Source organism: Rosa rugosa, chromosome 6 (assembly GCF_958449725.1).
Source record: "Rosa rugosa chromosome 6, drRosRugo1.1, whole genome shotgun sequence".
Classification (NCBI taxonomy): Eukaryota; Viridiplantae; Streptophyta; class Magnoliopsida; order Rosales; family Rosaceae; genus Rosa; species Rosa rugosa.
Window position 1 is genome coordinate 19,975,454 of NC_084825.1, and position 27,416 is coordinate 20,002,869.

The 27,416-nt window shown below is 36.5% G+C and overlaps 3 protein-coding genes and 1 pseudogene across 14 annotated transcripts; 2 read left to right on the forward strand and 2 right to left on the reverse strand.

The window, feature by feature from the left end:
• Positions 1-210: 210 nt before the first annotated feature.
• LOC133714974 (rust resistance kinase Lr10-like) lies at positions 211-12,160 on the forward strand. 2 transcript variants are annotated; one of them, XM_062141265.1, is made up of 7 exons: positions 626-761; positions 857-1,018; positions 5,881-5,913; positions 6,068-6,094; positions 6,267-6,296; positions 6,424-6,453; positions 10,904-12,160. In XM_062141265.1, the coding sequence occupies exons 1-7, from the start codon at positions 758-760 to the stop codon at positions 12,034-12,036; spliced, it is 1,419 nt and encodes a 472-aa protein (XP_061997249.1). In that variant the 5' UTR covers positions 626-757; the 3' UTR covers positions 12,037-12,160. The 2 variants fall into 2 exon arrangements, with proteins under 2 accessions (XP_061997248.1, XP_061997249.1); XM_062141264.1 differs by having other exon boundaries at positions 211-1,018.
• A 4,482-nt stretch (positions 12,161-16,642) lies between these two features.
• LOC133718467 (uncharacterized) lies at positions 16,643-17,897 on the reverse strand (annotated as a pseudogene).
• A 2,755-nt stretch (positions 17,898-20,652) lies between these two features.
• LOC133718214 (calcium-transporting ATPase 10, plasma membrane-type-like) lies at positions 20,653-24,089 on the reverse strand. Of its 11 annotated transcripts, none has more exons than XR_009850155.1 (8): positions 22,432-24,089; positions 22,237-22,321; positions 22,080-22,161; positions 21,763-21,846; positions 21,513-21,650; positions 21,321-21,383; positions 21,138-21,239; positions 20,653-20,992 (listed from the first exon to the last, which is right to left on the reverse strand). XR_009850155.1 is itself a non-coding variant. In XM_062145037.1 (6 exons), the coding sequence occupies exons 4-6, from the start codon at positions 21,648-21,650 to the stop codon at positions 21,033-21,035; spliced, it is 408 nt and encodes a 135-aa protein (XP_062001021.1). In that variant the 5' UTR covers positions 21,763-21,846; positions 22,237-22,321; positions 23,552-24,086; the 3' UTR covers positions 20,653-21,032. The 11 variants fall into 11 exon arrangements, 5 of the variants coding, with proteins under 5 accessions (XP_062001021.1, XP_062001023.1, XP_062001020.1 ...); XR_009850156.1 differs by having other exon boundaries at positions 23,552-24,088; XR_009850152.1 differs by having other exon boundaries at positions 22,080-22,321; positions 23,552-24,089.
• Positions 24,090-24,418: 329 nt separating this feature from the next.
• LOC133715144 (red chlorophyll catabolite reductase, chloroplastic) lies at positions 24,419-25,941 on the forward strand. The gene is made up of 2 exons (XM_062141523.1): positions 24,419-24,795; positions 25,193-25,941. The coding sequence occupies exons 1-2, from the start codon at positions 24,466-24,468 to the stop codon at positions 25,799-25,801; spliced, it is 939 nt and encodes a 312-aa protein (XP_061997507.1). The 5' UTR covers positions 24,419-24,465; the 3' UTR covers positions 25,802-25,941.
• The last annotated feature ends 1,475 nt before the right edge of the window (positions 25,942-27,416 follow it).

Genomic DNA, 27,416 nt, shown 5'->3' on the forward strand with positions numbered 1-27,416 from the left:
ACATAAACTATTACAAACAATATTGATTCGCTCAAGATTACCAACAAATTAAAAAGACAAAACACGTATTTGTTTTTTTATTTGTGAACATAATTTAGTAAATTACTTGCCCACATATTGTTGACTCAAAATAAAATATCAGTGATTGGAGCCATATAATTATAGTATAGGTCCCCGCTATAAAGATATGTAAATTGTGAGATACTTTGTGTTAAGTCTCTCTCTCTCTCTCTCTCTCTCTCTCTCATTTCCTCCATGGAAACAAAGGGAAGGTCCATGATCTTGTACTTGTGGGTTTTGATTGTAGCCATTCTTGTTAATCCTGGTCATTCGTCGTATCCCCGGGAATCGTTTAACGGAAGAAATACCTGTAAGTCTTCTTCATGTGGAAATATCCCCAACATAAGCTACCCTTTTCGACTAAAAGATGATCCAAAGCACTGCGGCCAGTCAGCCTTTACCCTCACTTGTGAGAACAACATTACCCTCTTAAACTCGTCTCTTTATGGGATATTCTATGTGCAGGCAATCCACTACCATAACCACACAATCCGACTAATAGATCCAAGCCTACTTCACAACTCCACTATACCTCGTAATTTATTTCCCCGGTTTCCTTTGTATGATTTTCCATTTCGACTATACCGGTACCCTGAAGGGTTGATATCAACACCTATAATTTTCCTCAAGTGCGTCAATCCGATTGTAAATACTTCATTATTGTACGTGGACACTGCGCCATGTGTTGACGTCACCGATGGGTATGGTTATTTTAAGATTGGTGATATGACATTCGGGGATTGGAACGAGGGCTGTAGTCTTGACTGGATCGCTTTCACTTTGTTGAACATCTCAGAAAACTACAACGCAACTTGCAGACACATACACAATGCACTCACGATTGGGTTTCAGTTTCAATATGATGATGATCAAAGTTTGGAAGATTATTACAAGGGACTAAATATATGTCGAGGCAAGTGGCGTGTTTTTAATAGATGTTTTCCACACAGCATCCGAGGTACGTCAATTCTTAAATATTTAATTCATTTATTTTTATTCATATCATTTATATCTATTAATCTATTATATAAAGCAAATTGTTGGGAATGATGGTTAAATTTTTGAAACTCCTATTATGCCCTTTATTGATTGAATTGTTTAAAAAATAAAAATGATATTACAAGGCTAAAATAGTAAATAAACAAAATCAGTATTTTCTTTTCAAGAAATTACAAACAAAAAATAAGGGAAAAAAAACCCACGTTTGTAACCGTCAGACCGTCAGTAGTATTTTGTTGCCTGCAAATTTTTTTTTCTTTTTGTTTAATTTCCTTTAAATTTTTAATTTTTAAATTTGTTTTATAAAAGCAAATTGGCAAGCACGGAGTGCATGCCAAGAGGCTAGTACTAGTATTAAGAGAAGAGAGCAAACTCTCTAAAACTGAAATATTTTACCAATTAAATCCTTATATATTAAAAACTTATGAAATATAATTAATCAATAGGGATAGTATAGTATGTTTTTGGTAGATGTTTTCCACATAGCATCCGAGGTACATCAATTCTTAAATATTTAATTCATTTATTTTTATTCATATCATTTATATCTATTAATCTATATTATTATTAAGAAAAGAGAGTTTGCTCTTCAAAACATAAATTTTTTACCAATTTAACCTTTATATATTAAAAAATTATGAAATATAATTAATCAATAAGGATAATATGGTAAATTATAAAATAGAAAAAAATTTAAAAGCATAAAATATGGTAATTGTGTGAGAAGTTTTTCCAATACCATTAACTTTTCTCCACACACATAGTGGGTGGGCCCTGCTAGTACTATTATTAAGAGAAGAGAGCAAGCTCTCTAAAACTGAAATATTTTACCAATTAAACCCTTATACATTAAAAAATTATGAAATATAATTAATCAATAGGGATAGTATAGTAAATTAAAAAATAGAAAACAAAAGAATAAAAATAAAAAAATAGAAAACGTGGTAGTTGTATGAAAAGTTTCTCCATTATCTTTAACTTATCACCGCACATAACGGGTGAGTCCTGCTACTATCTACTATTTTTTTCTCTCTTTTCTTCTAAATCATTGTTAGGTTCAAAGTTTTAGAACTTGTATCTATATCTATACTATTATTAAGAGAAGAGAGCTTGCTCTCCAAAAATGAAATTTTTTACTGTTTATTAAAAAATTATGAAATATAATTAATCAATAGAGATAATATGGTTAATTGTAAAATATAAAATAAAAAAATTTAAAAAAAGCAGAAAATGTGGTAGTTGTACGAGAAGCTTCTCCACTACCTTTAACTTCTCTCCACATATATAGTGAGTGGGCCCTACTAGCAAAACAACCAATGCACACTGATTTTAATCATACCGATTTAAATTAGCTACAAATATTAGTTTAAACAGACATCTGTGTGAAAGATTAATTGACACAAATATCTATATGTAATATGCTAGACTGGAACCACAAAAATATTTATTATTAAGAGAAGAGATTTTGTTAGCTAAAACAAAAAATTTGGACAAATTTAACCCTGAAATATTAAAAAACTATGAGAATAAATTAAATCACAAGGGTAAATATGACAATTATAAATAATATTTTATTAAGAAAATAAAAATAAATGATTCCACAACCCCCATTTTTCTCTGCCATTATTTTCTCTCTGCAAGAACTGTTTCATTTCATTTATTTTTTTATTTTCTTAAAATAAAACTATTACACATGCCTTGCAGGTATGAATAAGGCTATTTATTATTAAGAGAAGAGGTGTTTAGTCAAAACTAAAAATTTTGACAGAAATGGCCCTAAAAGATTAAACAACTTTATGAATTAATTAAATCACATGGGCAATTATGACAATTACAAAATATATTTCTATAAAAAAATTAAATAAAAAATGATCCCACAATTCCATATTTCTCCCACTATATTTTCTCTATAATAACCGTTTCTTCCATTACTTTTTCTTATTTATTTTCTAAAAAAAAAAAAAAAACTGTTGACACATGCAACTGATTATAGGTTCACTGGCTGTTTATCATAGCTTGCCTTGCCAACCCTCAAGCTCTTGAGGGTTGGCAAGGTGTCACAGGTCGGCTTTATACACAGCGGAATTAGCCTATGAGGGCCAAGGTTCTTCTGAACCGTGGCCAGCCTATCTTCATTTCTTCCTTGATATAACATTTTCTCTTTTCCTCATTTTGCTTCTCTTGTCAGCTTGACCCTTTTGACATTGTCCCCTTACTTGTTAGGGTTTGCCAACGAAAGGTACTCACACATGAGTCTCACATCTTGTGACTAACCGATTGCTTTCCGATGTCATGTTTGTCTTCCAAGACACTCGCCCAACCGATAGGTTTTCATGTTATCCCGGCTTGTGCCCATCCATTGCTGACTCGTGTGCATCCCACACATCTATAGTAAGTGACATGACAGTGCGCCAAGACCTAGTTGGCCTTCACATTCCCTCATTGGATCATTTCTTAGTAGGTTGCACAACTCATTCGCCTCTTGGGCATCACTAACACAACCCACTCGGCTTAGGGGCAACACATACCCGCATCCTCAAGTCTTAAGCGTCTTACTGTTAAGCCATCTAGGCCTTATGGCCTTCCCTTTTATCGAGACTAATAGTGTTCTCTTCTTGGTGTCCATCCTGACTTTAAGGCCAACTCTCGCCCGAAGGCCAATCCTCAAGCGGGCATGCTGTCTTGCATATTGGCATGCCGCTCGAGTGAGCAACTCACCCTCGATGCCCCTCTCGAGCTTCCTTTAGTCTAGCACAGAATTTCCCGTCTCGTGCTTGCTGGCATCACTTTCCGGTGGACAAGGTTGAACCAAAACTCCTACCCATGTTGCTTGCTCCGTGGCCAATGAGCGCCACGAGGTCCCGACATATCTATGTTAAGCCCACATATTTGTCTAATGTTGATGGCGTAAGAACCACCCACATACAAACCTCGCCCTCGACGCTGACCTTTGATATTGGTTTTTTAGCCGATACTGCCCACGAGACTTCCTGACTCGTGGAAAAATATGCCGCCTCGTTCTGATGACATATGCCTGGCCCCTAGGCCCCAACAGGTGCTCAGGAGAAGCTCTCTTAGTGCCTCATAAAGGCCAGCACTGAGGGTGGTGGAGAGCTAGACACCAGGTGATATGCTAAATGTAGCACGCAATTTAACCCTGTAAAAATAGTAATTATCAGTATAGAATAAGTAGGGATCGTTCAAGTAAGGGATTGAGGGTACACAAGTAATCATATAACAAATAAATAAAGAATCAAAGTATAGAGTATATGTTATTTACGAAATATAAACATCAGGAATCAAAGAATCATGTAATCGTAAATTAGAGGGTTTTTAGGGTTTGTAAACGCAAACAAAAACAAAAGAAAGAATGAAAACATTTTGGATTTACAAAGATGAGGATGGAACGTTAGAAACAAAGCAATCAACCACAATCATATGAATGAAACAAGTTATATTCCCTACACTCAATATATTGTCTATGTCATGAGAAAGAAGTTGACCATGTGAAACATTAAAGGCAAACAATCTCCCATAATGTACTTTCCTTGAGTATTTGATCTAAGTGAAAGCAACTAAATTAAATCTATTGAACATGCAATCATAGTCTAGAAAGCTAACTAATCAAAAACACATCCAATGCAATAAGAACAAAGAAAGGTTGTCAACTTAAGTGCAACCTAGTACTAGAAAGCTTGTGTATCTACAATCCTCCTCAATTGATCTTGACTTTTGTCCAAAGCCTTTACTACTTTCTAATTAGGGTCACAAAATAATTAGGTGAATTGTTAACCTAAATCTAGTTCCAATTACATATTCGAACCACATAAAACAAGATCTATAATTTGAAATCAATTAAGAAATCTCACATAAGCAACATAACAACCAAGATGTAGAAAACATAACTATATTATCAATCACATAAATGGGGCTTCAAACTTTGCCCTTAATGTCATGTTAACTAATTACACATAGTTTCCGAATCGATTAAGGTAAAACAAAAGTGTTCTTAAAGAAAAAGATGTAATACACCGTGAAGGGATGAAGAACAACACTTTGAGACGTTGGCTTAAAGATCTTGAAAGAAAGGACTCCAAGGTGACGACACAAAGGAAGGAGGACGCCTAGGATGATGATGTATTGCATGGCTTGTTCTTCTCCTTGATTGAAAACACAGACTAAGCTAGAGAGGGATTTCCGATTTTTGTGAAGGGGAAAGGATGGAGAACGGTGTCTTTCAACGTCAAGATAGATAGATAGATAGATAGATAGATAGATTAGCCCTTACACTAAGTAGAACAATATGTCTTAGTGGTGAAAAGATGAAGAACATGGAAAATTCTTTGTAAACCACTTCTTCAAGTTTTTATTTTTTATTTATTTTTATATCATATAAACAACTCTAGTGCTACAACTAGTCTTTCATAAGTCGAACTCACAACCTCCCATTTATGAAGGGGAGAGTATGTCACTCGACTAAATGGTACTAGACACTTCTTCAAGTTTTTATTTATTTATTTATTTACTAAAATTACCACTTTAGATAATTTTTTAAAGTTATATATATATATATATATATATATATATATATATATATATATATATATATATATATAATTTCGGAATGACATTATGGCCATCTCCTACTTTGGTTAAGTTTCTAACACCAAACTTGAGCCTTCCATTTGTGGTAGTGCAGATAACCTTCTTATTTCTTAATGGTATTATGGGCTTCTCCTAATTTGGTAAAGTTTTGATACCAGTAATCAGTATATCAAACAAAAAGTTGTTAACTGATATTTTCTGTCTCTTTCCCTGTAGGCTTGGTCCAACTTCTGCGTCAGAGTATTAAAGGTAATTTGGAATCTCACCCTTTTTATCCTTTATGTTGGAACAAACTGTTTCAGGTGGAGAAAGTTGAACATGAAAAATGATTGATGCAGTTAGTAGTCAAACATCAATTTACCTATGATTTGGTGTGCTAATTTCTCTGCTTTTGCCACCGCAGAATTCTTTTCTACTGAAGAAACGTCGCGTAAGTTATTTCCTTAATATTCTTTCATTTTCCCTTTTTTCTATAGTCTGAGGTATGGAACCAAATTCAATTTTGATATATTGGGGCTTAATATTCTTTCATTTTCCCTTTTTTCACTTCTCAGCCTGCTAGGCTCTTAATTTTTATTTACTGTTTCATATATTTCCTGCAGATGTACTATGGATACCTAACAAAAGAATTGGTAAGTGGCGGAATTTATATCTTGTATTTCGAACATTTCATATTATAAAGTCTTTCATTTTATTTGTAATAATGTTTCAGAACTTCAGAGAAAATTAATCTGGACAATTTCGTAATATTTCTTGCAGAATATCGTAGGCTACATCTCATTCTCACTGGTACGAGCTCCATCCTACCTTTATACTAATCTGCCAATATGTATGAAAGTTTCCAAAATAAATAAATTAAAGAAAAAGAAAAAATATTGAAATTTTGCCACAAGAGAAACATAGCCAATCATATGATATCTAGTAAAGCATATGAATTAATCCAACCATAGTCATGACAAATCTACACAAATATTGAAAGCATTGGAATAATAAAATACTAGCCCATTAACATGTGCGTCAATTGTTTTCTTTTCTTTTCTTTTCTTTTTTTACTTGAGTAAAAATGTTACGCACCGAATTTTGAATAAAGAAAATTCAAATCCGAAACGCGAGAACAAACACAAGAAAACACATATAGAAAATTTTTCATTTAAACTAAGCAACAAACAAACTGAACTCACAATGTCAATACCGACTCGTTCTTTAGAGTCACATATTACACTACAGATAGTTTACAAATCAAACTGAATGACAATTCAATAAGTAAACACACCCACCACAACTCACTACCTAGCGGAAGACTTAAAACTAAGAGCACCCTTCCACATCCACGCCATCGAACGTACACCTCAGCTTTGATAATGATCACTCGATAATCAAACCTGCACAAAAACCCCTACACCATAGAATAGTGCACCGGGATTGAACAAAACAAATCCGGTAAGCCTTTCAGCCCGTATGAGTAAACTCAATTAAAGTGACTCACGTCACGCATGCTTATAATTTCTCAACTCGTGAGAAGAATTAAAGCAACAACATTTAATTTCACAAAACACAACCAAACATACAAAACCATCCTTCAATATCATGCTCACGTAAGTTAACTCATATCAAAATCAACATGCTATGACTCTCGACTCAAGCATCAAATTTCACAATACTTCAACGAATCAATTAAACTCAATTATGTTTTAAACATTTTAAAACACAAAGAACTACAAAATCAACCTTCATTTAACTCAACAAAAGTAGTTGTCACCTCAGTGACGTTTCAAATCCTTTTCAGTCTTGACAACACAACCACAAAATCACACTTCTTTCCTCTCAACATAAAGCACTTATCACCACAATGACGTGATAAAACATTTCTTGACTCACCACGAGTCACAACCACAACTGCACTCACATCATTAAAGTAAATAAAACCAGTAATCCCTGCTTAGAAAATTAGTTCAGGAGATCACTAAAAACACATAATTCAAAATCATAGTAATCCCTGCTTATAGTTTAGTTCAGGAGATTACGATAAAACCAATTAATTCAGAAAATAGTAATCTCTGCATATAACTTAGTTCAGGAGATTACATTAAAACAAATAATAAAAATCATAGTAATCCCTGCATAAAATTTAGTTCAGGGAATTACATTAAAACAATCAATTCAGAAACAGTAATCCCTGCATAGAATTTAGTTCAGGAGATTACCAAGAAAACAAACAATTCAATAATAGAAATAAATAGAAACCTTTACTAAAAACATCCATTAATAACGTCAATCACCACACAGATCACCAAACAGGTCAACAACTCACACTAGAGTCGATGATCACCCATCAACACCACCGCATTTATAGAATCTCATTCTCACGTGTAAACCAAGAAAGAACACCAGCAAGGTTCTCCGAAAACTACGTACTCATGATGCAGTAACATCGTTACCACCATGACGGTACACATACACAGACTACGCACTCATGATGCAGTAACCCCGTTACCATCATGACGGTACGCTTGCAACAGACTAGAGCTCTAAATGAATCGTAATCTGTCACCTCGGCCGAGGTTCAGCCTTACGATATCTTGCACTTCGGTTACTATTAAACCGTCGAACTTTGGACGCCCCCGTCCTCAGAACAATCCTACTTCGGTTATCATTAAACCATCTAACTTTGGACGCCCCCGTCCTCAGAACAATCCTACTTCGGTTATCATTAAACCGTCGAACTTTGGACGCCCCCGTCCTCAGAACAATCATACTTTGGTTATCATTAAACCGTCGAACTTTGGACCCCCCGTCCTCAGAACAAAACATTTAAAACAAATCCCATGACTCAAATACTTTCCTCAAGCAAAACACACTTTTACACAATAATCAACACATCATGATAATTGTATGCTCGTAAGAGAAATGCTCGAAATAACAATTCAATCAACTCTCAATCATTACTTCACCAATGTCACACCATTTAATATATATAATTCCACGTAAATATATATATACGTAGTCATTCACGCAGGAATGACCACTAATACCAACTATAGTTTTATAAATTATTCATCTCGAAAATCATTTTATATCAAAACATTGTTTTAACCTACCCATGAACCGTTGTCGATCAAGTTCATATATTTTAAAACAAATAATTTGTTTCGAAAATGATTTAACAATTAAACAAGTAATTCCGAGTAATAATTAAATCCGTTCGTAAATGAACCACGTGAGATTTACTCACCTCTAAATCCCGCTGCGTCTTCTCTTACAGCCGAGATAAAGTACAGAACACACTCCATCAATCACCTAAGTAAAATGCATCACACCTTAGTATACGGATCGAAAACGATTAAAGTTCAAACCCCCGTTGAACTAAAATCCCCAAAAGTAATGCCAATCGAGGCGAAACTTCATCCGAGACCACCCGAGGCCTCCGGAATACTTATACGATCAATATAACAAAACTACAAGTCAATTGGACGGCCGAATCCTCACGGATCGAAAACCGATCGAACCGAAAACCCTAAAACTTGGAAAATTCATAACATGCTCATACGATTTCCAAAAATTACAAACTATATATTGAAATGCTCGTATCGACGAGTAGATCGCCCTGAGAAGCAGAAACTGCCCCAGAGGTGGCCGGAAGCCGGCGGAAACCACCACCACAGTGGCGGCACCGCCACCAAACCAAAGTCAAAATTTGACAAAATTTCCGACATCAAAGTTCTTCATCTTAACTCCAATTGAAACATTCATAACTAGCACAAAGTCAGAATCAAATCCATTTGGCCGGAATTTACCTCGCAAGTTTTGAAAACCGATGAACCCTAGAAACACAATCTTCAAAATTCGACCTCCACACTTTGAATCGTTGCAAGCCGCTTGGAGGGAAGCATCAACGTCCTATGGGCTGCAAAAGCCCTCAAGAATCACCGGCTATGGTGGCCGGAAACGTGATCTCCGATCTGGGTTAGAAGCATCGCCACCGCCAAACTTCCCGGCCTTGCACCGCCCTCCACAACTCGTTTCATGCTCCAATTCTTCCACGGAACTCAAGAGGGGACTGAGGAGAGCAGGATTCCCTTTGGAATTGAAGCAAAAGGTGGCCGGAGGAGGAAGAACGACGCCGGCGAAGGTGAGGGGGCGAACCGGGGTAGGGACCGAAGAGAGAGAAAAAGTTTCCCTTTTCGGAAACTTCTGATTTTTTTTCCTATTTAACCAAAATGAAAACTTTTTCCAAAGGTCATAACGTCTTCATACGAACTCCGATTTTCGCGTTCCACATGTCCACGAACTCGTATCGACGCGCTCTACAACTTTCGTGAAGGAAGATTTCAGAGAATCCCAACGTATAAAAAGTCAACCTTTGTGAACCCCCTAAAACGTGCACTTCGAATAATTATTCGTCCGAAAAAAATTCCACTCCACCCTCGAACCACAAAATCGTACAAACGAACACTTTATTAATCTCAGGAAACATTTAGGAATTAATAACAAATTTCCGAGACAATGCATTTATTTCTTGTCCTTATTTTTTGGAGACAATGCATTTATTTCTATTATCTAATATTATTGAATTACTATTGTGTTCTCATATATAAACAATTTGTTTCCCTTCAAAAAAAAAATAGTCTGTTTAATTGATATTTAATTAAGAGGGGACATTCTAGGTAGTTCGAAAATTTAACCATTCCTCTATAGAATTGGCTTAATTAATAAAGACTAGCATTATTCCACACATGCTCTGCGTGCATCAAAATAAGTTTTTTTTCTTTTTCAAATGAAAAATAATATATAATAGAAGAAAACAGTTATTGCAAAGAGAAATAAGGGAAAATAGTTATTGCAGAGAAGATAGTGGGAAATAACGGTTTATTAATGTAAAGAGAAGATAATGGAGAGAGAGAAAAATGGGTTGTTGGATTATTTATTTTATTTAATTTTTCTTGATAAAAATTTATTTTATAATTGTCATAATTGTTCTTGTGATTTAATTAATTCTCAAAGATTATTAATCTTTTAGGGTCATTCCTGTCAAAAAATTTGATTTTGGCTAACAACACCTCTTCTCTTAATAATAGTATAGATACACATTTTAATTAATCCTCAAAGATTATTAATCTTTTAGGGTCATTCCTGTCAAAAATTTTGATTTTGGCTAACAACACCTCTTCTCTTAATAATAGTATAGATACACATATTTTCATATGATTTTTTTTGGTGATATACTCCTATATATACGCAGGACTAATTTTCGCCACAAGACTTACACTTGGAGCTCCCCTAATAGTTGCTTTTTTGATCTATAAATGGCGAAGAAGACATTTGTCAATGTATACCAGCATAGAATATTTTTTACATAATGACTATAACTTTGGGCCAATAAGGTATTCTTACTCGGACATTAAGAAGATGAGTAATAGATTCAAGCAGAAGCTAGGCGAAGGAGGCTATGGTTGTGTATATAAAGGAAAACTACGCAGTGGTCACTTTGGAGCAATTAAGTTGTTGGGAAAGTCTACAACTAACGGGCAGGAATTCATTAGTGAGGTAGCTACTATTGGGAGGATTCACCATACCAATGTGGTTCAACTTGTTGGTTATTGTGTCGAGGGATCAAAAAGAGCTCTAGTATATGATTTCATGCCAAATGGGTCTCTTGATAAATACATTTATTCAAGAGAAGGAAGTGTCCGGTTAAGTATTAAGCAGATGTATGAGATTTCTCTGGGTGTGGCTCAAGGTATCGATTACCTACATCAAGGATGTGATATGAAAATTTTGCATTTTGATATAAAGCCTCACAACATTCTTCTTGATCATAACTTTATTCCAAAGGTTTCTGATTTTGGTCTTGCAAAGTTATACCCAACGGATGATAGCATCGTGTCTTTGACAGCAGCAAGGGGAACAATGGGATACATTGCTCCTGAGTTGTTCTACAAGAACATTGGTGGTGTTTCATTCAAAGCGGATGTTTATAGTTTTGGAATGTTGTTGATGGAAATGGCAAGCAAGCGAAAGAACCTGAATGAAATGGTAGAGCACTCGAGCCAAATTTACTTTCCATTATGGGTGTACGATCAATATAGTCATGGAAATGATCATTTAGAGATGGTTGACGTCACAGAGGAGGAAAGAGCAATAATTAAGAAGATGGTCATCACATCCTTATGGTGCATACAATTGAAACCAAGCGATCGTCCTTCAATGAAAAAAGTTATAGAAATGCTTGAAGCAGATGCTGAAGGCCTACAGATTCCTCCCAAGCCACTTCTATACCCACAAGAGATGCCCATTAATGGTTTGCAACAAATTAATTTGAATCCAACATGCTCCAATGTTGAGCTAACATGCACGTTGTCAGCTAGGTCATAGTCAAGATTCAACTAATTTGAATGCCAAATTGGATTAATGAACTTTTAAGGTTTATTTTTTATTGTTATTTTTATTTTATGACAATTGTAATTTCATCCCACCCATTAGATGATTGTGATTTCTACGGTGTGAGTTATTTCGAATAACTAATAACCTACAGCTCAATGAACTGTAGAAAATTAGAACATAAGTGATTGTGACTATCGTCTTATTAGGAATCAGTTTAGTTGGTTCAGTCGTTGCTCAAAACAACATTAATGATGACCATTTCTGTCACGCCCTGATTTTTAAACAACATTAAAAATTAATATAATTCACGCAATTATATAGACGTGATGGTCTGGCCATGCATCAATACAAAATACCTGAAAAACTTTTTCCTTTTAAACCAAGTACATACTGATGCCCTGAACTCACTATGTCAATACAGACTCGCTCCTTAGAGTCATATATGACACAAGTTTACGAATTAAATTGTCACAACAAAATAACAGTAAATGCTCCTCAGAGCTTACTACATAGTGGAAGTCTTATCAACAGTTAAGTCACAAAATTGGCTTCCTACCATAAAGCTGCCAACCCAATGGCTTAGCCTCAGCCACGATAATCCTGACCTGCAGGATTCACCCATACACCATCGAATAGTTCACCGGTTGCCACACAACAAATCTGGTAAGCTTATGAAAACTTGTATGAGTAAAACTCAAATACAACAACCAAACAACTCACACTGATGATAAGGAAAACAACTCACACTTCGATTCCTGTCAAAACGAATTAAATGAAAGCAACTCACACTTTGATTCCTTTCAAAGTGAAATAAAGGAAAACAACTCACTCTTTGATTCATTTCAAAACAAAGTAAAGGAAAGCAACTCACTCTTCGATTCTTTTCAAAATGTACTCATGAATTGGAAATAACCTTGCTCTGTTATCTCATGAGATACCTTGGCAGACAGACTAGAGCTCTAACTGAATTGTAACCATAACCCGGCCAAAAGCATGGTTACTCAATTTACTGCCTAAAGTCACCCTGCGACCTTAATTCTTTGTGCCTCTCTGTCTCTCGGAATAAAACATTTAAAGAAGTTGCAAAGATTAAAGATGTTACACAAATCTCAATGCTTTTCAGAACAATAGAAATCACCATTACCACGATCATTTGTTTTCCGAAAAGCCACATCTCAAAACAATAAATGAACACAATCATGCATAATGCTTTCATCACCCAACCAATCCGCAATGATAATATATATATTTCACGTAAATATATATATATAGATCTTATCCAGAGCAGAGCTTCGCTTTGAAATTAACGTGTGAAGTTCGAGTTTTTGGTCACTTTTCGGTCACATATCCACATCTCTACCGTTCAGTTTTTAAGTACTAGTGTATAGATCATCTTTGTAAATTTTCAGCCAAATTCATGATCGTTAAGGTATCTAACTCGCTTAAACAAATGGACGGACTAAATCTGTCAACCTGAACCGTACTAGCTTTAAGGCAATTATCAATGCCTTAACGATCATCATTTTGGCTGAAAATTTTCAGAGATGATCTATACACTAGTACCTAAAAACTGAACGGTCGAGATGTGGATGTGAGACTGAAAAGTGACCCAAAACTCGAACTTCACTCGTTTAATTTCAAAGCGGAGCTCCGCTCTGGATACGATGTGTGTGTGTGTGTATATATATATATATATCACTAATATCAATTATAGTTTGCAGTTAAATAAATAACTCCCAAAACACCGTTCGTAAATGAACAATGTGAGATTAATCACCTCAAAATTCCAGCTGCGTTTTCACACAACTTGATAACTTATAGAACGTACTCTGTCAAGCACCTAAGGAAAGTACGTTCTCAATTCAGTACATAAATCACAAAGCAATTAAAGTTCGAATCCCTCATTTGAACTAAAACTCATAAGTAATGCCAATCGAGGCTAAACGTCATTCGAGAACACCCAAAGTCTCCGGAACACTCCTAGGATCAATATGTCAACACGATAAGACGATCCATTGGTTGGATCCTCGCGGATCGAAACTGATGAAAACCCTAACATGCTCATGCGATCTCCAAATGCTACAATCCATATATCAAAACGCTCGTATCGACGAGTAGATGTATTTGGTGAAAGAACTTGCCCCAAACATGGCCAAACGAGCCGCCATGCGGCGCCGCATGTGGCTACAAGTGCACCGCACGCGCCGTTGTGCCGACCTTCAAACCAGCTCAATCCAACCGTCCAACTTGGAGACCTCAACACAAGGATCAACTTTAATACATGGGGTTTTGGCCGATTTGGCCTAGATCGGTCAGAATCAAGCTAGAAAGACAGAATCCACTATTCACCATGAGTTGAAGCTTCTCTAGTGAAAATCAATCAAAACCACCACTAAGGATCAAAAGAGGAGGCTTCCGCGAGCAAACAAGATCGTTTTGAAGCCTAGCCGTCACTGGAGATAGGAGAACTGATTTGGTCAGTTAACGTCAAACTTCACAGCCACGATCCGCCGTGATCGGTGCAAATCACCACAAGAGCCACCGTAGGGAGGCCCAAGATGATGAGACGAAGCGATCTAGGTTGGCGCCGTCGTTGGAAATCGTCGAAAAACGCGGGTCGAAAAATCGGGTCCAGGTCAGGTCGGCCGGAAGCTGAGAGAGTTTGGGATTCTGGAAAATTTCTGGAATTTGCCCAAAAAGGAAATTTTCGGATTTTGTGAAATATTTCCGAAAATTCTCTATTTATACTAAAATTTTCGAAAACATAAATAACTTCCGCTGATCATAACTTTCTTGTACACACTCCGATTCACGCGTTCCGCATGTCCACGAACTCGTATCAACGCGCTCTACGATTTTGTGAAGAAAGTTTTCGGGAAAACTCTACGTATAAAAAGTCAACCTTTGTACCCACTAAAGCTATGCGTTTCGAATAATTATTCGTCCGAAAATAATTCCAAAACACGAATAACATAGAGCAAAGCAAAACAACAATAATTCATACAACTAGTCCATTATTAATCGCAAGAATTAAATATCGAAAAGCTAGGTCATCACAATTGCACTAGTACATTCATAAAAAAAAAATTAAAAAAAAGTAACAAGATCTGCCCCGGATTTCACCCTGAAATCCAAAGTGGCCCTACGAGACCTACCTTAGGAGAAATTCTACCAAAAATTTGGTAAACTTCCCCTCAAAATATACTACCCAAACCTGTAAAAGAAACTCAACTCTCCTATTACACATTTCTAACCTCCAACTCCTGGAGCCTACGTGCTCCCATAATAACAATCAATTCCAACTAAAAGTACATATGAACCACTATCCCTAAATCTCAATCATCAAATTTTCATACGAAACAAGTAACACTGATTAATGTTATCTATTTTAAGCCGGAAATCGATAATACGAAATAAATATCTAACACTTCATCCGTAGCTCTCACGAAGTGGTTACTAGCCGAGTTACCTGACTCGTAGCACTCACTAGACAACCGCTAAGATCATGTCACTAGTAGGGCTCATCAAAAGGTCACTAGGATCATGTCACAAGTAGCACTCATCAGACAGTCACTAAGATCATGTCACTAGTGCACTCACCAGGTGGCTACTAAGATCAATTTGTAAATAGTACTCATTAGGCGGACACTAAATGAAAGATGTCGGATGAATGGCTTACACTAGACAACTACTCACTTTTTAGCTATACTACACTTTTTAGCTATGAAGAGTAATGCAGACCAGATAACACATCGGAGGATACTGCCGACCAGAATAGTCTTCTCACTCTATCTGAAATGTGGAATGACTAGAAGGTACCGCCGATTAGTCAATCATGCTATCTGGAGGGTATTACCGTCCGAAATACTAGGAGGCGATGGCTAGAGGGTACTGTCGACTAACCATCTCATGTCATTTGGAGGGTACTGCTAACCAGATGACGCATTAGAGGGTACTGCTGATCGGATCACTAAGAGGTAATGGTTAGAAGTATTGCCGACTAAGACTTTCTTTTCATCCGGAGGGTACTGCCGACCAGATGACGCATCACAGGGTACTGCCGACAGGATATATATTATGGAGGGTACTGCCTATCACACCCCAAACCCGAGACCAATATTATATTGAAATATGGTACCCGAATTCGTGATGCGAGTTATTACAAATAAAACTTCCTCAAAGAATAAAATAAAAGAATTTATATATAAGTCTGAAAAATACTCTTATTAGGAATTGAAATTATTGTTTTTACAATACCGAAGCTGAGCAAAATATATTACATTATTTCTTTTGAGAAAGTAGTAGAAAATAAAACATTCATTTATTTAGTGGATCCACCCCGTTTTCCCCAAGCATCTACTCGTTACCTGAAAACAAGGTGTAGCATCATGAGTAACACAGACCCAGTAAGTATAGCTTACATTCTTATATTAAAATGTCTTATAAGAAATCAAATTTGGACAACCAATTCAAATGTACCAAGAACCATTTATATGTTCATACCAATTCGTAAATATGTATATGTATACACACAATACACACATATATAGCCAAATTAATATATTCATCCACGTGAATGTTTATGAGACTGGTAATAAATCACAAAGTCACATGCTAGAGTCCACTTTACTCAAAGCACGGATAAGCCGCAGCATACTGAGGACACTACCAAAGTATGTATACTCAAGGTCGACACTTTCTTCCTATGAGTATAATAGTGCACTATCTGTAGGGACTAGGGCCCTGACTTAACTTCACAAAACACTTATACCAGTAATTCACTTAAGCACGGGGTAGTACTAATCACCCGGTTTCACATCTCGAAACATGATTACGTCAACAAAGTATAGTAAGCTTTAAGTAGTAAATAAGACAATTACTTAAGGGTAGTGAAATTTGCACTCCAATTTTTACAAACCACACTCCTTAGCTACTGAAATTCCTAATTTTCCCTTAACTTCTATATCATCTCACACATTTTTGGACCATCCCACTTCTTCCCCAGTGTTCTGTTTCCTCTCTACCTTATGCCTCTTCTTCATCATCTCAATAGTCATGGGTGTGAAGACGAACAGATTGGTGAGGTTGAAGGCCAACAAAGATAGCAAAAGCCGAGCTAGTACTTGTCTAGTTGTCTGTTATTGTGGAAGAGTTCCATGGATGCAAATACCCAAATAAAGCTACTGATATTGCACAACAAATCCCCACCATTGTGAAATAAGATGGAAGCATCTTGCTTTGTAGATTACCGAACTGATGCCTCAGAAGAGTCTTGAACATGATGGTGTCACCGAGGAAGGTGACCTTGAGACTGGCGCCAAACGTGGTGGAGAAGCTGAGCAGATGAGCCAGCTTCAGGTAGGTGGAGAGTGCCGACGACTTGGGACCGTCCGATTGGATCCAAAGGTCTACTGTGAGAAAATCACTCTGATGGCTAAGAAACCCACAGCTGCTAGAAATCGAGTCAACGAACCCATACCTCAAATTTGTCTATGAAAGATTCCGATTCCCAAAATTTTTAGGGATTTAGCAGAGCAATGCATTGGATTGGTGGTAACCGAAGTACTCCAAATCTGAAAGAATCAAAACTTGGGTGTTTTTTAGATGGGATTTTCTACGCAATTGTCATAGCTTGGGTGTTTTTAAATGTGAAAGAACAAAGATTGCGTCTTCAAGCAGCATATATGCTATTGTGGCTTATGTTTCTTGAAGGTGGATGGAAAGAGTAGAGCACCAGACATGAAGAAGAAGAGATGGGGAGTAGATCATTATCAGGGGTAGTCAGGGAAATAAAAATATTAAAATGAAAATGGGAGTGTAGTTTGTAAAAAAGAGAGTGCAAATTTCACTCCCCTTACTTAAATACTAACAAAGCACATAAGCAAGCTTTACATAAGTAAATACAATTGAACATTGTCAATACATAATTAGAGTGAGCAAATATATATATATATATATATATATATATATATATATATATATATATATATATATTACACACACAAGCAATTAAACTTGAAAGTAAATGTGCAAAGAAATAAAGTTAATAAAAATTAAAGGAAGTAAGAGAATGCTAGTTAGTAGTCAGAGAATTAGCAGTCCTTGTTCCCATAATAATTGAATTCTTAGTCCAAAGTGTCCATTCGTATATCAACATAATAGTGCCAAGAACCGTTAACTTTCCATTTTTGTAACTCATTCAATTTATGTCCAAATTAGGCAAATGAGCACACTATGTCAAAGGATTTTTCACAAGGAATCCAATGGAATAATTCATGCAATCCAGTTCGAAGTCACATAGTCCAGAAATGGTGAAGAATCATAACAGCGCAGAAACCTATATTTTTGATACTAACCTTTGATGTCTAAGTCTTTACGTACTGTTTATTTTACCATTAATTCTCAAACTTTCCAGATCACAAGTAGAGGTCTTAAGCTTCAAATTGATATAAAGTTTGTAGAAAATGGTTAAGAAATGAGGGAGATATGAATTTTTGAAGTTGTGATAGCTGTGTGAGATTTTAAGCGAGCTCGTTTAAAAGTTGAAAATTTTGATTAGCCATAACTTCTTCATTTCTTAACCGTTTTTAGTGATTCAAAAGCCTAAATTGAAGAGATTTTGATGAGGAATTTAATAATGTAATTAATTTTGACAAAACAAACATTATTGTATACGAAAATACAGGTTTGCAGTAAAGCAGATCCTTTTCCATTTTATCATTGGTTGTGCATTTTGATAAATCTCAAAAGAACATAGAAATGTATTCATGTACTTACTTAAGGAACTCAGAAGGTCTTGTGATCAACCTTTGGACTTCTTTCACAAAAGAAAACTTCTTAAGAGAAAAGGATGAAGGATTTGTGTTTTCTCTTCAACTAAATGAGTTTTTGATCAATTTTGCATTTGATCTTCATGCTTGTAGGAAATATGATCAGATCATATATTTATATAGGCTAGAATTAATCACTAAAATAAGTAAGTCATGAAGATCAAATGCAAAATTGATCAAAAACTCCCTTAGTTGAAGAGAAAACACAAATCCTTCATCCTTTTCTCTTAAGAAGTTTTCTTTTGTGAAAGAAGTCCAAAGGTTGATCACAAGACCTTATGAGTTCCTTAAGTAAGTATATGAATACATTTCTATGTTCTTTTGTCTTTAAGATTTATCAAAATGCATAACCAATGATAAAATGGAAAAGGATCTGCTTTACTGCAAACCTGTATTTTCGTATACAATAATGTTTGTTTTGTCAAAATTAATCACCGGTTACGGTTACGGTTACTCCTATATTTACACTGCTCTCGTGACATATGCAGTGCAGCGATGTCGTCCGACATCAAGTCACATGGTTACCTTTAAATTTAGATGCGTCTGCGCGTCTAGCTATCATTTATTATTTTTCTTCTTTATAGATGTATTTGTGCATCTTGTTATGTTTTATTGTTTTTCTTTCGATGTTTTTGCATCGCTCCATGTACTTCTCAATTTCACTTAATATAGTTTGTCGTATTTCCCTTAAAAAAAAAAAGATGAGTAACTAATATAGTAAGTTGAGTGGCTAGTCTAGTAAGGTGAGTGGCTAATTAGGGTAAATGATTACAAGGAAAAAATAATAATAATAATAAGGTGATTGAAAGGAAATAAAATCAGCTAGCTAACTATATATATATATATATATATTCAATCCAGAGCGGAGCTCCGCTTTGAAAATTAACGACCCGTTTTCGACCCACCACCACCTTTAGATAAACTCTCATCAGATTGATATGGAGAATGCACCGTCACTACTAGGATTTTTGCCTTAGACATCGGCCAGAAACCGATGTTAAAAAAAAAATCATCCGATGTCTTAGTGGGTGATGTTAAAGATCACGAACAAAAAGACATCGGTCAAAAACCGATGTCCAGTTCAACAATAGACATCGAATAAGCTTATGGAACCGATGTAAAACCGTTATTACAATGACATATTAGTGTGTTTAGATATTGTTAAATCTTCATATTTTGGCATTTAATGCTTAATGAAGTATAGGTCCAATAGCAGAAGTATTCATTTTAACATCGTTACTCATATTAGAAACGATGTTTTATATGGTATCAGACATCAGATTCTTTTCGTTTTGCCTGCCGTTTGTGAGGTTCACGCATATTTTCCATATATCCTACTATTTAAGATTCAATCTACATTCCTTAGTATTGTATGAACGATGTGCAATATTATAATAAACATCGTTTCCTTTTATAAAGTGATGTCCATTTTACTATATTACATCAGGTTTTAGGTTAACAACGATGTCCATAATAATATTAGACATCGTTTCCCAAATTATAAATCAATGTCCATTTTGATTCTAGACATCGTTTCCCAAATTGTAAATCGATGTCCATATTTATGCTATACATCGTTTTCCAAATTGTAAATCGATGTCCATATTTATGCTATACATCGTTTTCCAAATTGTAAATCAATGTCCATATTGATGCTATACATCGTTTTCCAAATTATAAATCAATGTCCATATTGATACTAGACATCGTTCCCTGTAGTTTACATCGATGTCCATTAGTTTTTTTAACATCGCTTCTTAAATATGGGGCATTGCAATAATTCAAGCAATCTGATTATACACAATCTTAAAGCATCAGGCAGTGAACACATTTTGGACATACAAACCACGCCAAAATCAAATCAATACATCTTATTTCCTTAAGTACATCATAAATTGAGTAAAACTACAACCTTTCTTGAAACATCAAAAGGGTTATAAGTTAATCTAGCAAAAGTTGCTGCTGGATGTTGTTCAAAATAGTAAGTGCTCCGATTGTTCAAAAGGTGATTGTTTCAGTTGCAGCTGCGGAAGATGCTGGAGTTGGTTAGCAAAATCTTTAAACTCCCAAACCTGGTCTTCCCAACTTCTTCAATATGTGCAACTTTCAAGTCCCAACTACACAAAAAACAACAAATCAGATTTTTAGGGTTCCTAATTATTTTATCCTGCCAAGACAAGATGGCAAAAAAACAAAAATCATCAGCATAGGACTAATCAAGCAAACGAGGTCGAGCGTGTTTGTCCACTTCAATTTTTTAACCTGATATGTCACTGCAACACCACTGCGCTTTTTCTCTGAGTTGAAAGGGAACACAAAAAGAAACTCATACTTGGATCTGATAGCATTGAACTCCATTCCCAACTGAAATGCAGATTTCATTGCTAAGTAAATATTCAAATATTGGAAACTAATAGTACAAACTTTAGCAAATTGAAATGGAACCTTCACTGCCCATGAAAGTATATCCTTTTCTGTGGGACTTCCAGAGATCTCTACTTCACCATCCTGCTCAATACAATACAACTACATTTACTATCAGAGAAAACACTAATAGCCACCAAAGTTTAACAACTGAAGAAAAGAATAAGTTTCCTTAATGATGTTGTGAGAGAAAAGTAAAAGTAGAGATATTACCTGTGTCTTAAACACATTCCCACTGGTATTCAGCGCAATGGCTTCACTTAGTCCAGTGGAAATACTTGCAGGTAACTTGCACAAATCATCTGGTAAACATATCTTGTTTAACCCAACATATGCCTCGACCAGAGTCATCTGCAACATGTCATTTTTCATAAGATAAACCAGTGGTCCCTCATGTTTCAGATACGATCAGGACTTTGTCTTTCGAAAGTTGAGAAAAGAACTATTCATGAATAGGACAAACCTGATTCAAAGTCAATATGCCACTTTTTCAGCTGCAAATTGTAGTCACTGAGCCCATAGTTTCACAAGCCGACAGTCTACGCACCTGCACACATATGCTGTTAGCAGTAATTGTAGAAGGAAAACATTACAAATGATGTTGGCAAACTAGCCAAAGGGGAAATACTAAAAAAAAGATACTTGCCAATGCCATATCTCCTATAATTTTTTTCATTGAGTATGCTAGCCTGTTACAAGTTGAAGTCCAAATACAAAAGATGATAAGATAAATTAGAGCAATACTGCTATGAGAAAACTATCTGCCAATATTATTACAACCTAAGAAAAAAGTGGTAGCTGCTACTTCCGTCAAGGTAACCAAAGGTAGGCATTCAGGCACTGCAACAACTAGAATGGTAACCTGAATGATTCTAAAATTGTCAAAGAGGCCAACATAAAACATCAAACCTAACAAGCATCCAGAAACTTCACTTACAGCAATGGTGAAAATCTTTACACCTCCATATACAGCCTTAAGAAAGCTAGTTTTATCCGCATCAAATTCTAATCTCGCAGAGTATCTGAAATTTAAAATAACAGTGTAGCTGATAAGATTATAAACAATATATTTAATAGCATATAGATTATTCTTTTTAATAAAAGGATATATTATTAAATGATGACATATTACCTGATCAACAAAATAATCAGCACCAAAGCAGCTACTGAAAGCCCAATTATGCCTATAGGCGGTTTCATATTTTTTTTATTTTTTATTTTATTTTTATAGCATTTATTTATATATAAGAATATATAAAGAGTAATATAATTGAATCTTGAATATTAATGATTTATACTGCTATGGAAACAACTATGAATTATCATGTAGTTCATAACAATTATGGGAGGAAAAGAGCATTCTTTATTATTTAGTAAACAAGAGTATAAGACCATGTGTCTTGACATAAAACAAAGTTGTTTGCTTTTCATCTAAAAAGTAAAAACAAAGCTGCTCGCTAATGCTCTTCTTTTTTTCCCAGATTCACAAGTATAATCCAAAGTTCCAAACAATCAAACAAACCATCTGCAATTGTTTGAATAAACATTAAACAACCATCACTCCCATTAACTTGTAGCAAGTGATCATGCTCTTCTTTTTTTCCCAGATTCACAAGTATAATCCAAAGTTCCAAACAATCAAACAAACCATCTGCAATTGTTTCGTAGTAAGTGATCATGATCCAATCAGATACAATATCCGCACAATCATGAAAAGCTGCATAAGTACATAGCAGCATCCTCATTTTCGCAATAGAAATTTGACCAATTCATAAGTTCCCAATTGAAAACACAAAGAACAAAACCAACAATTCAACAAAACCCATCACTTTTACATAGTCAGCTAAGAATATGTGGTAGCCTATCAGCATCTCCAATATTTTCAATTTCCATCATTTGGTATCCACTGAAATTGATCTTTCTGAATACCTCAGGAGGTTGATTTTCCACTATCGGAACACAAACCAATACAGCACAAGAAACATACAACCCAGTTTTCATTTGCAATTGCAGATTTGCAGCAACCATCCAATCAATAAACACAAACATGGATTTCATATACCCAGAAACAACAAATTTTAGAAAACCCAGTCAATAAATCAAATCAAAAACGGAAGAATTGAATCTATCAATCTAATTGAGAACTGAATAACTTATAAAGAGAGAAAGATGGAGGCTGATGATTGAGAGAGGACACAGAGGAGCAATATTGGAGAGGAGTCAGAGCCCCATAATCGAATTGAGAGACTCACGGTGGAGAGAGAGAGGCAGATCGCATCTCGCAGCATGATTAAGCAGATCGGGGAGAGAGGCGCGTGGTAGTCGATTGAGAGAGAGGCAGATCGCATCTCGCAGCATGATTAAGCAGATCGGGGAAAAAAAAAACATATAAACGCGGAGACCCGCCTAGACAAGCCGCCCACCCTCTCAGGCGTCTAGTCGGCCGCCGAGGCCGCCCAGGTGGTCGCCTAACCCCAGCCCGCCCAACCCTGCCGATTTGGCATTAATTGAGTTGGAGAGCTACCGCCCAGCGCCTAGGATTTTTAGAACACTTGTGTGTGTGTGTGAGAGAGAGAGAGAGAGCTTGCTTGCGGAGGCAATGGCGCAGGAGAGACAGTAGAGGGAGTGAGCGGAGGAGAGGGAGGCGGTGGTGGCTGTGAAAAGAGAACGAGAGAGGAAGGAGGAGAGGGCTAGGGTTTCAGGGAAGAGCCAGAGAGATGGGTCACCAGTTCTTTCGGAGATAAAGTGAGGATGAAATGGGCTGCCAGAGAGAGTGGGAAAACTGACTTAAGTGTGAGGGAAAGGAAAATTTTGTTCCCCCGTGTTGAAATTTTTAACTTAGTCTTTTCTGCGTTTTTTTTAATTTTCAGAATCAAATCGTAGACATCGGTCAACAGTAAAAATCGATGTCTGTAATATGCATATAAATCGGTATTTAAGGAATCGATGTTAATGACATTTTTTTACATCGCGTGTATTCCTCACCGATGTAATTGTCATGATGTCTAAGGTCAAAATTCTAGTAGTGCGTTTGAAGAGTGTTGGTTATGTTTACTACAATGCTGGATCACTATTAAAGAACAATAATCCTCAATGGTCCAAAACGGTGCGTTTCCGAATGTCATAAATATCCTCCTAGAGTATTAGTCACTGCTTGCTAAAACGAATGGCTGTCCTCTTCCGCCACATTTTCCAGTCTCCACCACCACCAGCCTCCTCCTCCTCCGCTTCTCTACCTTCATCCAAACCAAGGCCATTCTTCTGCTCCGCATCAGCATCATCCTCCATGGAGCCGCGCCCAACAAAGTTCATGGAGTTCCCCTACGTCTCAACCCCTCACAAGAACCTCATGGTTCATCTTGTATCCACCGTCGAGACGCGCCTCGCCTCCCACCTCCTTCCTTCAACCCTCCCACCAGACGTACAATACTACCAGAACGACACCGCCACTAACCACGCGTCTCTTCACATCAGATCCGGCCTCCCTTCCTCCCCTGTAATTTCCTCTCTGCTTCTTGTCCATTTTTAACAACTGGGTTTTACACATAATCACACTTCCACTTAACTATGTCTAGTTGCGAGAGCTTTCTATGGTATCAGTAGGAATAGTATGAATTTCTTTTTTCACTATAATCATATACTATGCAAATATATGCTTCTTGTGCCCGGATCAAACTGCCTTCTACTCCAAATTACTTAATGTCACTTAAAGAAACCAAAATCTGTCGCTTTGGTGAGATTATGTGCTAATGCAAAGTTGGGTCACAAAATGTGTCGCATATCTGGCAAGAGAACATTAATCTATAACACCTATTGATTACAACTATAGAGAGATTTGTACACTCTCAATAGAATGTGCATGATTACATGTGGTTTTATCCTCTATGTTTCAGATTGATTTCATACTAGGAAGTTGGTTGCACTGTCAGCTACCAACAGGTGGTGCATTGAACATTACAAGTTTTTCATCATATCTCAACCCATCAACAGATGCACCCAATTTCCTACTCGAGTTGATCCAAAGCAGTCCGACTTCACTAGTCCTCATCCTCGACTTGCCTCCTCGAAAAGACCTTGTTCTCCACCCAGACTACCTCAAAACATTTTATGAGGATACAAAGCTGGACACCCCAAGGCAAAAGCTCGAGAAACTAGCTGAGGTGAAACCTTACTTCTCCTCATCGCTTTACATCCGCAGCGTTGTGTCTCCTACAGCAATTTTGGTTCGTGTAGAAGCAGTAGAGGGAGGGCTAAGCTTAGAGGAGATCATAGAGAACCATATCGGTCCGGTTGCAAAGGAAGTGTTGGGCATCTGGTTGGAACAATGCGCTCTTGGGAAGAGAGAAGTAGGGGAGAATGAGAAAGCTGAACTGAAGAAGAGGGATGATTTGGTTAAGAGAAAGACTATTGAGATTGATCTGGGCTCGAATTTTCCTAGATTGTTTGGACCTGATGCTGCAGATCGAGTATTGGGAGCCATTCGTGAAGCTTATAGGGTATGACATTATGAACATATGATGTATGTGTTAATTTGATCACTGTAACATTACTACACTACTGATATCAGGAAATAATGATCAAATAATTCAGTTGGAGTTGGAAAGTTGACTGGTTTGTTGGTATCAATACATTTTAGAAGAGAGGAACAACAAAGAGGATTATAGTTTGGTCTGCCTAGCCATTCGACATAGGAATATAGGATGATGATTCGTATCCTGATGATCAACCACATTTCCAACCAGGTATACGAAAGTAACAAAACCACACTGATAAAAATCATAAAATCATTAAAATGTATAGAACTCACAGGTCAATCTCACCGTATCTTGACGATTAACTACCTTTCAAAATTCAAACCAAAGAGGATTATAGTATGATGTATGAATCAACTCTCTCTACGATGATTCTATTCAATAGATATGATGTCGTGTTTGGTAGCTGAGAAAAGTGAGAAGGCGATTACAGGGTTGGCTGGTGGATAATTGAAAAAGGGAAAATGGTCCGTACGGTACCCTGTCTTTGCCTCCTTATAACTTTTGGTACCTCAACTTTGAAAAATATCAATACGGTACTTGAGGTTCTCAACCCGACCGAAAATTGGTACCTAAAGCTGTTAGTTCTGTTACGGCATATGCCAGCTGGCAGTTTTTTAAGGGTATTTTTGTCTTTTCATGTCTTCATCCTCACTAATCCCATCCTCACCTACTATTAGTAGATTGATGGTAGTGATCATGATCTCCTCTGCACCCTCGTCGCACCCAATTATTCCCCCCTCCTCCACCACCGCCGCCGCCATTGCAAAAAGACCCATAAGAATCTGAGACCAAGTGTGTTGATGCTAGCTGTAAATATGAACAACACTTTCTTATCTACTTGTTTTCATTTTGATTTGTTCTCTGCCTTGTGTTGTTGGGTGGGCTAAGCAGGTCATAGGAATTATCGGCGATTGAAGGAACGCAATGTATTGAGAATAGAGGAAGATTTTCAATTTTGAATCCATCATCCTCAAACCTTTTTTTTTTTTTTTTTTTGAATAGAAAGGCTACTGATCAATGCATATCCAAGAGGTAACCACTTGTCAATCCTGACCGAACCATTTCCTAAACTTGGGAAAGTGACCTGAGCTCATTGAAGGAGAATCTGTCCCTGGATCATCTCCTTAACGAAAACCACATGATTTTGTTCTCTCCAAAATAATTATTAGAGCATGCTATTTGATTGCATTCCGATGCGGATTTTGACGATCGCCGACGAAACGCAGCGTTTGATCAGCCTCTAGTCTCTCTGGGCAATGAGCAGAGAGGTGTGAATGTGTTTGATTCTCATCACGGAAGAGAGGCAAAAGAAACAGAGATTGGGTTTTTGAATTGAAATTTCTAGGTTGGGAGTTGGGGACGAACAACACCAGCAAGAGCAAATGAAATAGATCCCAATCCTCAAACCTTTTGGGTTTAGTAAACCTGAATCATATAATTAAAAGTTTGAAACCCATTTGAATCAAAATCATGGCAACATTCCCACATCAACATTTGATTGATCAATCACGACCATGCATGTTTTTCGATGTTCATGGTCCAATTTGATCTCCACTCTTCTGGATCGAGTAAGAAATGTAGA